Consider the following 11,404-nt stretch of genomic DNA (forward strand, 5'->3'; position numbering starts at 1 on the left):
TAAAACAAAATCCGAATTTTTTTTATTAGGTTTTGATAATGCATTGCAAACGATGTCGTTTTCATGTCCCCTTCCTTCCCTCCACGTTTGAACATATTTTCGCTCCACATGCAAAATAAACAAATAAATAAATCTGAAGCCATTAGAAAAAAGGAAATGTCGGAACCGGAACGCTCTCTTTCGCATCCATTTTCACATTCAGATTTCTCACGAATTCAAGTGGTAATCAATTTTCATATACATCGCTTTTCATTATCCATTTCTCTGCTTTGGTTCCGCAGGATCTCTGGAAGATCTTTTGTTAATCTGATGTTGTAGATTTACGGATTCATTTTATCCATTTTTTTCTGGTAGATTGTGATTTGTTTTCGTAACATTAAAATGACTGTTCGTTTTCGTGGATTTTCGATTTAATTCTTCATGATATGTGAAGATCTTTCACACTTCTCGACGTTTGGATATGTTTTGTTGGTTACCGAATCAATTTCATCATGTCTATCGTATATGAAAGCACAATGGATTAATTTGAAATTCTCATTGCATGGTTTAGATGTCATTAGAGGGTCCGTGGCGATAAATATTTTGAAAATTTTAATTTATTTGGCGTTTCATTGCGGTTTTACTTTTGGATTCTTCTTTTTAGGATGTTATTTTTTTGTTCGTGATATTTCATTGAGTGTTAGTAGTTGGAGATCTATTTCTTTATTATTGAAACAATTCGAAATGTTTGATTTCTGATTTGAAGTGATCTTGCATGCCAGTGCTGTGAATCTGTGCTTGTTGCCTAGATAGAAGGAAGCGAAAATGGGGTTGACCTTTACGAAGCTCTTCGGTAGACTTTTCTCTAAGAAAGAGATGCGCATTTTGATGGTTGGTCTTGATGCTGCTGGTAAGACGACGATCTTGTACAAGCTGAAGCTCGGAGAAATTGTGACCACCATTCCCACTATCGGTGAGTCTTTATCCTATAAAGTACAGTTTTTGTGGAACTATGGAAGACGAGAACTCAGATGTAGAATCATCCGTGTTAGTGGTTTATTGATTCCTAAGAGAACGAGAGCTATGCCAATTTTCATTCTCTTTAACGGCGGTCTTTTCCAAACTGCAGTATTAATATTACACAGAGGGTTCCGAATTCCAATTAATGTCTCATCTTCAATAACAAAACTACTGCCAACACTGGACATGACATTCCAAATCCAGTGTTTTCTCTGCCTGCTAAGAACTTTAGAATCAACCAACCATCTACATCTAATCCTAGACAAAGAACAGGGAAAAGAAAGGCTAAGATACACCCTACATCAAGTAGGGAAATTTACATATTTAGAACTAGAGAATCATATTTTAGTGCCCATTTCAAATTTAAAAGAGAGAGTGTTAACATAACTTGATGTAATTCCCATCTCCAAGGTTGAGTATTCGATCCTCATCCTATAATTGTTGAACTCAAAAGAATAACTTGATGTAGTTCTGTGGCGAAGTGAATTCATTTTTCAGTCAAGAAGCCTAGTTAGGAGTTTTATGAGGTTCTTCAGTTCAGGTAACCTGGAGGCTGAAGGTTCAACGCTAGGTTCATCTTTGTGGGAAAAATATCTCACGAATCTTGTACCCTTAACATTTCTGATTATCAAATGTTTTAGGGTCGAATGCTGGTTTGTAATTTCAGTCTCATTGTAGTATTTATGGGTTTTACAGGTGATAAGCTCTCTGCAAATAAACAATGAATGGGATAGTGATTCAATTCTCTGGTTTTATATTGTTCCTGTGGATCATAGTATATTTTCAATTCTCACTTTTGGGTTTCCTAAACATCTATGGATTCTCAGGCAATATAAAAATGGTGTGATTTGTGAAACAGTTAGGCTTTTGGCCAATCTAATTTTAGTTCAGCCGATGTTTTCCTTCAAAGCATTACAGTTGTTACATAATATTTAACAATTGCCTTAGTGTAGAATTTGATTAAAATCCATCTTAGGGAAGCCGTAGATGTAAGGCTCAATTATTTTCTGCAGGATTTAATGTGGAGACTGTAGAATACAAGAATATCAGCTTTACCGTTTGGGATGTTGGTGGTCAGGACAAGGTATGTATCTCTTTTTTTTCAGTATGTTTATGAAAGAAGTGAGACAGATTCTAACTTTGACTATATTTAAGAGACAACCAGTTCATTTTGAATTAGTATCAATATAGAATTTCACTCTTGATTTTTTCTCCTGATGTGCATATAGCGGGTGATGCTTTAGTAAGTTGCTATTTGGAGTTTCGTGTTCTAACATTAATTTAAAGCAGCAAATGGCAATTCTCAATATTCAAGGGTTGATGCAATTCATTTGTTATGTTTGATATGATTTGTTCTAAAGGGTTAAATTTTGCCTTACCTGGGATTTGAACCCATGACCCTTGTTATGTTATGTTTGATATGTGAAACTTTGTAACATAAAAATCATAATAAATTTGAATTAGCAGTAACCAAATACTGGTTCTAATCTGGTATACTGCTGTATGTTGTTCTTATTCTCTTAATTTGATCATGTAATAAATTTTTGTATTATCAAGAATAAAATACTTATATTTTCTAGAATGAGGATTGTGCTTGAATATAACTGGATTGTCGCTGGGGCACTTTAAGTTATTGCTTATGTTTTATATGTTCACATGTTCTTTAAATTAAAAATTTCAAAAAGAAATTGTTCCGAACTATTATGTTCAATTGAAGTTTGGCTGATGTGGTTTCTTTTTGAAAGATTCGTCCACTTTGGAGGCATTACTTCCAGAATACACAGGGCCTTATTTTTGTTGTGGATAGCAATGATAGGGACCGTGTCGTTGAGGCAAGAGATGAGTTGCACAGGATGTTGAATGAGGTATGTTTCTATCTGTTTTATCTTTTCACTCTGCATCCTAATGCTGTTGTATTTTATTTCCCTACTTGATAGACTATAGCTGTGTACTGGTGTATAGCTTGCTTTTGTTCCTACTGTATCTATATTTTCCTGTATCATGCCTGATGCCCCTACTTTCTTGTTGTTGGTACTTTATTTCTTCTTAATACTTATTCAATTCCCCCAGTTGTCGCAATTTCTGTTATGGGATTTAGTTTTGTTAAATGCAACTTCTAGAAACTATTTTGTTGCGACTAGAAACCAGGATTTTACTAGAGTTTGTTACAAGACAGTTCAGTTTTTGCTGCTAAGAAAGAAGAATTTGCTAAATCTGGCTATTTAATTCTTTGTTGGGTTTTGATTTTCTTCCTATCCGTGGTTTTATCAATGGCCTGAATTTGACGAGAACTGTTTTTTAGCCAGTTTCCTGTGATCAGAAAGTAAGATTGCTAAAGATCTCTTGTATTACTAAGCCTTTTTTTTGGATCATGAGTATTGCTTAACTGGGACACTTTGTGGTATCACATAAAATGCTGAATCTGATTGCAGGATGAGCTTAGAGATGCTGTTTTGCTTGTATTTGCTAACAAGCAAGATCTTCCTAATGCCATGAATGCTGCAGAAATAACTGACAAACTTGGTCTTCACTCCCTTCGCCAGCGCCACTGGTAAATAACTGCTTTTGCTTGATGTCCTTAACGATTTGAAGCCAGTGGGCACAGTCATTTTCTTGTTGTCACCTATAACAATAAGTGGAAACAGTTGTTGAATCATTATCTAATTGTACTCTTTCCCATTTCAATTAATTGGACTGTTTACCATACTCCCGAATTAGGAAGAGTGAATTCCATCCTGACAGAAGAAAGTTGACAGAGAATATTTTCAAGCTTTTTTTTTTTATGTTTCTGGTGATATGATAAAGTAATATAAAGCACAATTTATTTTATACGGTGTTCCATATCAGGTACATCCAGAGTACCTGTGCGACATCTGGAGAGGGCCTGTACGAAGGTTTGGACTGGCTTTCTAACAACATCGTTAGCAAGGTAAATGCACCTTCCATTTCATCCCAATCTTAATTGAAGAGGCATTTCTTTTTGCTAATGAGTTCTGAATTTCTATGCTTTGTTTCAAAATTTCTTCACGTTTTTTTCTCTTTCAAACTATATTCTATTCCGCACCGCCCCCCCAACTTCCAAAATTTTCTGTTTTTATCCTGAAAAATTGCACAAGAAGCTATTGTAATTGATTGCTTTTAATTTTTCATGGATCGGTTTAATAGAAATCTTGATTCAGTTTGAAATCTGATGCCTATACACATGAGCCTCAAATACTTGTCATAGTTACCTACGCAAATTAACAAAACAGACGGCCTCTTTTACTACTGAGTTCTAAATTTCTGTGCATTGTTTCAAGGTTTCTCCCATCTTCTAATTTCTAAACTCATTCTATTCTAGTATGCCCTGTTTTCACAACCTTTCCGTTTTTAGTTTTTTGTTTTTAAAAATTATGCTTACTTCTCAATTTCTCTAATATGTACAATTTTTACCAACAAAATTCTGAAAATAAAGACAGGTTCTTAAAGACAAAACTAAAACCAAAATAATTATCAAATGGCTTTTCAAATTTCAAATTTTCCATATTAATTCCAAAAACTTGGATATGAACCATTTTAGTCGTTTGCCTTTAATTTTTGATTGATTGTTTCATAGAACTCTTGATCCAATTTTGCAACTTAATCTTTGATTGATCTGCAATGTAGCTTTAAATATCGGTCTACATAGTTATTTAGGTAATAAACAAAATATATGTCAAGCTAGTTTCTATTAAACACTTCCTCACGATAAAGATTGCTTTTCTTTTTATTGTCAGAATCCTAAGATAAATGAAAGTTTAGGTGTTAAAACTGAATGAATGTGAAAAATATATACCAAAAGTAAGATTTAAACTTTGTTATTATTGAGTCATTCGCTCTCTCTCTCTTCAGGCTTGAGAAGCAGTTAATGCTTTGGTTGCTGAGGACTATGTTCAGAGTCCATTCTTGGAAGGATAGGTTTGTTTTTTCTTTCTCAGTGATTATTGTTATCAATAGGGGAAAAAAAAAGTTCTGCTTTACACATGTTTACTCAGGATACTTTAAGCTATACTCTTAGCTTTTAAAGCTTCATTCTTTTATTACTTTTCATTTAATTCCAATTTCAATATTTTCTGTCTAATCAATATGCAATACACTACTGGCACAAAAGAGAGTGAGTCCAATGGTTAAGACACCACTTTTGGGATCGAAAGTTTAAATTTTCATGAACTCGAGAAATATGCATGCTTCCAACGTTGGAAACAATACCACGAACAGGAGATAATTGATTTTGTTAGCCTAAGTTTCCATTTGATCACTATGCAATATGTTTAGGTTCTGTTAATTTAACTAATATTTATTTTTGTTAAATCATATCACCCAACAAGTGGAATTCAATATTAATTAAGGAGAAAATGATATTACAAGAGTTCAAATACAAGACCTGCTCTAATATCATGTTAATATCACCTATTTGTAAGTTTATGAATTGCGATAAATTTAATTATAACAACAGTTTCCAATATGGTTGAAATTAGTTCAAGATTTTTCTTTTTTAACAAGAAACTAACATCATCCATCACTTGAACGCCTTGGGATTTAAATGTAAGTTTGCAAATATTTAGGTTCATGTCTAGTCTATATGGGTTGGCGAATAAGATAGATTTTGAAAACCTGAATTTATGAATTCTATGAATTTTGCAATGAGCAATGTCACAGTTTGGAATAAGCAAACCCACGTACAAACAAGAATTAGACAATGTCAATCAAGGTCTCGATTTTTTTTAAAGTCAATTGGAATGATAAAATATAAATGTTGATGGATATCTCTCAAAAAATTGTAAAAAACAATGTTATATATTTTTTAAATAAGTTAACATATTTATTTATTATATTATTGGACTTTTTAAATAAAAAAATGAACTAACCTATTTACAAATTTAGCAAAATGTTAATGGGCTTGTAATAGACATTTATCAAACACTGATAGATGTCTATTGTGGTCTTCCAATGATATTTTGCTATATTTAAAAATATTTTTAATCGTTTATCATTTAAAATAATTATTCTAAATTATATTTACATTAATAATATTTTTTTACTTTTTTATATATATATTTCATGAATTATTTTCACGATAGTATGAAAATTTTGATTCACTCCTTATGTGAGTGTTAAAACTCATAAAATTTGAAAAATATCAAAGGAAATTTCAACACAGAGACAAAAATTTAAATAGAAGGTTATGCTGCACAACCTTTTGAATAGTATTAAAATTTGTGCCATGTAATACTACAGCGAGAATCTACTCATATAAATGTCAAATTACATTTTAGGCCATGTTTAACTTAGTGAAACGTAATTTATCAATGATAATATAAAAAGTGAACCCAATTAATTAGATTTGTTGTTTATATGTGTTCTGTAATCATAATGAACCGTGAAGCCCACCTCTAAATTTATAATCAAATCGCGCAAGCTAATTGAGGATGAAAGGGTGTTCAATATGATTATACTCGAAAATTATGTGAAACTCACTAACAATAAACGTTGCAATTACCTTTACAAAATCAAACGGTAGCACTAACGGTAATAGTAAATGTGACAAATTCATAATTTAAGTAAACATGATAAGAAGCAATTCAATTATATTTACGATTCATGTTTATTATGATTGATCCATCAATCAAATTTCATTATAATTACACCTGTTTTCATTATTGTTTTGGTAAATATGACCTTAAAAGTTTAGTTGAGTTGTGCTTTTAAAGCTTCAATTTGTCCTCCACGCTTTTGAAAGCTTCATGACCATCGGAATCCTTAGGTAAAACCTGGGAAAATTAGAAGGATATTGTCTTTTTAGAAACTATTTAGGAAAATATTATTGTTTTCAAACTATTTGTAAAAATATTATTTTTTTTTTTATAAATAAGTCGAGGGTTGAAAATTCGACTTAGATAAGTCGAATTTTGAACCCTCGACCTTCCTTTCATTACGTCGAACTTTGAACCCTCGACCTTGTCTTTCCTAACCTGCCATTACATGAAAAAAATTTGACGTACCAATTTACGATGTTGATTTGAATCACATGGTTCAAGGATATGAAAACCACGAAACTACCAAAATCAAATTTCTTTGTATCATACAATTCACAAAATTTATTAGCATTTATATTCATAATCTATGATCATGATTTTCCGAAACCAGCAGCAACCTTCCTTGTTCTAAAGTTCTCTATTCTTTCAGGACTTGGTAATCCAGTTTTATCTTCGTACTTCTTTTCTAGGGCCTGCATCAATAGTAAATAAAGAACACCTTTAGCTCAATTCATTTTCAATCTGGAAAAAGCACTTTTCAAATTTTATTTTTGAAGTTTATTAAAATTGTGATCGAGTGACTTGTAAAGAAAAGTGTCATTCTACTTCTAAAACGACAAGATAAGAGTACTAGTTAGGGGTATATAGGTAAGATTAGTATGATATTAGTAAGGGTAGAGTAGTAATTAGCTAGGAGTGTTTTGGTTATTAATAGAGGATGCTAGAAACCTTGCCACTCCCTATTGTTCAAGGACGTTTCTTTGGATCAGAAAGAAGATGAAACAATGGGCAGGGGTTCACTCACCTGCAGCTGAGGGCGAATGGTATCAAGTACTTCATCCGTCATTCTGTCAAAAAACAAAATTCCCTGCAAATTTAACGGTGCTCTTAGAAAAAGAAAAATGTGAGCTAACCCAACTGCTTAGTGGATATTATCACAGGATTCACACCAACATAATCATGCACTGCTAGAATGCCACTTGAGCAATGTTGCTTAAAACAGAGTTATGAGGAAGAATGTGTGTGACACGGTTACATTAAACATTGTGAAAGGGAATGTTATAATAACTGAAATCTTGTACTAATCAATGGACCTGTAAATGGTCAAATTCATGCTGGAAAACTCTTGCAGGAAGCCCTGACAAGTTGAACATGAACCTTGTACCACTAATGTCTCGTGCATCAATCTTAACTGATTCTGGTCTCTGCAATTTCCAAAGAATGAAGTAGCCTCATCACAATCACAACTCAAAGAATAAAGAAAAGAATTTGGTAGCTATAAAGTGTATGGTCCTTAAAAGCAAGCATTGTTTCGCAACTAGAGAAACAGTATTAAAATTTCAATTCCAAAAAAGCATTTGAAGAACAGCTAATTGACCAGTATTAAATACAGGTTAAAGTATAAGTTTAGTTTGTAAAGTTTCAAGGTTGTGTCTAATAGGTTCTTGAACTTTAAAAATATCTAATATATCTCTAAATTTTCAATTGTGTATAAGTCAAACTTTCAATCTTTGTCTAATAGGTCTCTCAACCTTCAATCATGCATAGAAAAAGTCTCTGACCTATTGGACAATTTTTAGAACACCTCAGCATATAAGCCACAAATTGAATTTTCTATCTAATAAAGCTGGCCTATTAGTTCTGCGTTTGAGAGGCATGTGAATTATTATAAATGTCTACGAAATCTATTCGACACAATTAAAAGTTCAGAGACAAACACTTCCGAAGTTCAATGACCTATTAGAAAGACACTTTTTAAAGTTACTAAAGGAGAACATGTTGTAAGTTTTAGACGGAGGAAGCAGTAAAAGAGAATTTAAGCCAAATACTCAGCAAATTGGAATTTAAATTAGCCAAGAGAACGTTATATCAGGGTGGGGTCAGAAAAAGATACTCGGCACCATCCTTAATAAGCATTAAACTAGAAAGAGTAGGCTCTGGGCAGTGAGAGATAAGAGCCAATATACAACAATACCTCTACATCAGCATATATCATTGGGAAGGATAAGCAACCTTCATTAAAGAGTACAGTTTTCTTGGAATATCTGTAAACTCTAGGGTTCACAAGAACAATTTCCTCCCCTTCACCACGTTCACCGACTGGATTAAATACCATTAGTTGAACATTAACTCCCACTTGAGGTGCTGAGAGCCCAATACCATCAGTTCTGTGGACAATGAAGCCAACAAGTATTGTTCACTATCCTGTAAATAACAATGTAATAATGGCGCTAACTCAGAAATCATGATTCATGCATGGTAAAAGCTTTTCATAGATCACCCAGTAAGAACAGATTCAGCTAACAATAAAAGATCATGGTAAAATTATTGAAAAAGATTGAACATGTTTTTGCCTGTTAGCTTATAAAATGTTAGAGAGTGATTTTTCTTTTCTTTTATTTGTGAGTGTCTAGGCGCACCTCAACTAATCTCACGAGTCAACCTGCTTGACCCTACAGTAGAGTATAAATCCTAGGTAGTTGACAACCATTTGAGAGTGATTTTGAACAATACTTGGTCATGTCATTCTAACCAATGTGGGACAAAGGCATCCCATACTACTTGGTTCCTAACACAAACATGTTTTGAATCATTCAAAATCAATTTTAGTTGTATGAAAATGGTGTTTAAAAGTGTAAACCTAAACATTCAATGACCATAAAAAAATCACTTGCAAAACAGATCATCTTTACTATAATCACTATTTACAAAATCACTCCAAAATATGTCCCAAGTCTTTTGGTTTAAAAATAGTCTAACATGGTCTTAGTAGTAGTTTCTGTGTTCATATCTTGTAAATGTGTCGGTAGTCTACTGGTTGGATTTCGTGCTAATTTTGAAGCTCACAAGTGAAGGAGAAGAGTGTTAGGAACAATTTTAGAACTTTTATCCTTAAACTGAAGATTTCATCATTCTTTCATGAAATGATAAAAGTACAGACACTCAACTACCTGAGGCAATGAAGATGAAAGAAGAAGAAATTGGAACAAAAAAATAATTCAGAAACTTACTTATACATTACATCAAACATTTCGCGCACTAACTTCTTCAGATTATCATCAAAGGAATCAATACGCTTATTCTTTGCTCTAAGTATTTTGTCCGGATATTCCACAATTTTGAGCGGAGCCTCAAATTCAAGATCAACAGCTAAAAAACCACAATCTTATTAGCTAAATTAAATAAACCTATGTGAAAAAAATTGAAGAAATGACAATAGAAAAGAGATAGCACTACAAGTTGCAAAACGAAAATTGAAGTTTGAGCTTACACTTGGCTACATCGTCTTCTTTGGCAGAGAAGCCTCGCTTGGCCTGTGCGTAAACTACAGTCGACGGAGGCCTGAATTTACTCCAATGGGAGAAGAACTTGCCGGTTAAGGGAAAACCGCTCAGCCGGCGGAAAACAGCGGGAAGAGACAACCGGCGGGATACAGTAGGAAGAAGAGCGTGTTGGAGAGAAAGGTGTAATCGGGTAGTGTACTCCATGGCGGCCGTAGGAAATTGGCCGGAACGGCCGCGGACGGTGGACCGGTGAGGAGCAAACCTGAGCCAAGGGAGGCGTACTGTTGAATAACGATCTCACAAACTTTCGTGAAGGAGAAGGCTGTGGCTGAAAGTTGTGCCGTAATGTGTAATTTTGCTGAAGATTAGAGAAACAAATTGGAATTATTTTAGGGGTTTAATTGCAAAAGCAAGAAAATAATGAGACGAAAATGGAAAACCAAGATAAAAGAAAAGGGGCTGCCGCTAATGAATATAACGCCCAAATGAAATTTGTCTTGCTTTTTTAAAATGAGATTTTTTTTGACCATTGACACTCTATGACTTTAAATTCGGATAAAATTACTCAAATGAATTTGCACAGGTAGAAAAGCTTGTCTTATTTGAAGGAATCGAATTTTCGTAGAAGAGTGTGAATGCCTTGCATTTAGAAATCTGATTTTTAAAGAAACAAAAATAATAAAATAAAACATGTAATTTTAGGATAAACGTTCAAAGAAAACATAGGCATGCTTGAAAAAGTAAGAATAGGAGAAATCACAACTTACCTTTGTTGATTCCTCTAGTTTTATTCTTCCACCGTTGTCAATAATCTCGAACTTCTCCAACGTAGAAGGACACTACCAACAAGATTACCTTGCTATTCTCTAGTATTCAAAGAACTTGAAAGAAGTCTCCAAAAACTTTGAGGAGAAAAGATCGAGAATTCTTGAGAGAAGTAAGAGAGAAGGTAAAGGCTAGTTTTTTGTGTGATATAAAAAAAATTACCTAAAATGACTATAAGAATGTATTTATATGGAGAAAGATTAACCTCTTCTAAAAAATTTTCTTTTATGCCCTTAGTACTAATTAATTAAATAATCCTTATTTAATTAATTGACACATTAATTAAATAACCATATATTAAATCCTATTTAATACACATTTAATTAATTATCATAAATATCATATATTTATGCTAACATCTGATCTCCATTATTTCTTAATCAATTAATTAACAATTAATTAAGTAATTAAGTAATTATATTAAATTATATTTAATATGAAGTTAATTACACATATTTATATGTATACATTTTTTTATGAATCTAATTCATATGTATCCAATATTTGAATCTTATTCAAATA

The 11,404-nt window shown here is 32.8% G+C and overlaps 2 protein-coding genes across 3 annotated transcripts; one reads left to right on the forward strand and one right to left on the reverse strand.

The window, feature by feature from the left end:
- The first annotated feature begins 110 nt into the window (after positions 1–110).
- LOC120090434 (ADP-ribosylation factor 1-like) lies at positions 111–5,098 on the forward strand. 2 transcript variants are annotated; one of them, XM_039048096.2, is made up of 7 exons: positions 111–222; positions 762–952; positions 2,013–2,083; positions 2,745–2,864; positions 3,432–3,550; positions 3,847–3,928; positions 4,870–5,098. In XM_039048096.2, exons 2-7 carry the CDS (start codon positions 805–807, stop codon positions 4,873–4,875), a joined length of 546 nt encoding a protein of 181 aa, XP_038904024.1. In that variant the 5' UTR covers positions 111–222; positions 762–804; the 3' UTR covers positions 4,876–5,098. The 2 variants fall into 2 exon arrangements, with proteins under 2 accessions (XP_038904024.1, XP_090163744.1); XM_090307618.1 differs by lacking the exon at positions 4,870–5,098 and having other exon boundaries at positions 3,847–3,961.
- A 1,911-nt stretch (positions 5,099–7,009) lies between these two features.
- On the reverse strand, positions 7,010–10,541 carry PDF1B (peptide deformylase 1B). The gene is made up of 6 exons (XM_039048092.2): positions 10,045–10,541; positions 9,785–9,923; positions 8,749–8,941; positions 7,868–7,978; positions 7,579–7,641; positions 7,010–7,246 (listed from the first exon to the last, which is right to left on the reverse strand). Exons 1-6 carry the CDS (start codon positions 10,259–10,261, stop codon positions 7,145–7,147), a joined length of 825 nt encoding a protein of 274 aa, XP_038904020.1. The 5' UTR covers positions 10,262–10,541; the 3' UTR covers positions 7,010–7,144.
- Between the last annotated feature and the right edge of the window lie 863 nt (positions 10,542–11,404).

Source organism: Benincasa hispida, chromosome 11 (genome assembly GCF_027475165.1).
Source record: "Benincasa hispida cultivar pf3 chromosome 11, pf3_genome.v1.1, whole genome shotgun sequence".
In the NCBI taxonomy this organism is placed as follows: domain Eukaryota; kingdom Viridiplantae; phylum Streptophyta; class Magnoliopsida; order Cucurbitales; family Cucurbitaceae; genus Benincasa; species Benincasa hispida.

What these genes read in the sequence shown, in the direction of transcription:
- LOC120090434 (XM_090307618.1), top strand. Translation starts at nt 805, where the DNA reads ATGGGGTTGACCTTTACGAAGCTCTTCGGTAGACTTTTCTCTAAGAAA. An exon ending in GACCACCATTCCCACTATCG is followed by an intron (nt 953 to 2,012) that starts GTGAGTCTTTAT and finishes TATTTTCTGCAG; the next exon opens with GATTTAATGTGGAGACTGTA. An exon ending in TGCACAGGATGTTGAATGAG is followed by an intron (nt 2,865 to 3,431) that starts GTATGTTTCTAT and finishes ATCTGATTGCAG; the next exon opens with GATGAGCTTAGAGATGCTGT.
- PDF1B (XM_039048092.2), bottom strand. Translation starts at nt 10,261, where the DNA reads ATGGAGTACACTACCCGATTACACCTTTCTCTCCAACACGCTCTTCTT. An exon ending in AGAAGACGATGTAGCCAAGT is followed by an intron (nt 9,924 to 10,044) that starts GTAAGCTCAAAC and finishes GTGGTTTTTTAG; the next exon opens with CTGTTGATCTTGAATTTGAG. An exon ending in TGATATATGCTGATGTAGAG is followed by an intron (nt 7,979 to 8,748) that starts GTATTGTTGTAT and finishes TGGAAATTGCAG; the next exon opens with AGACCAGAATCAGTTAAGAT.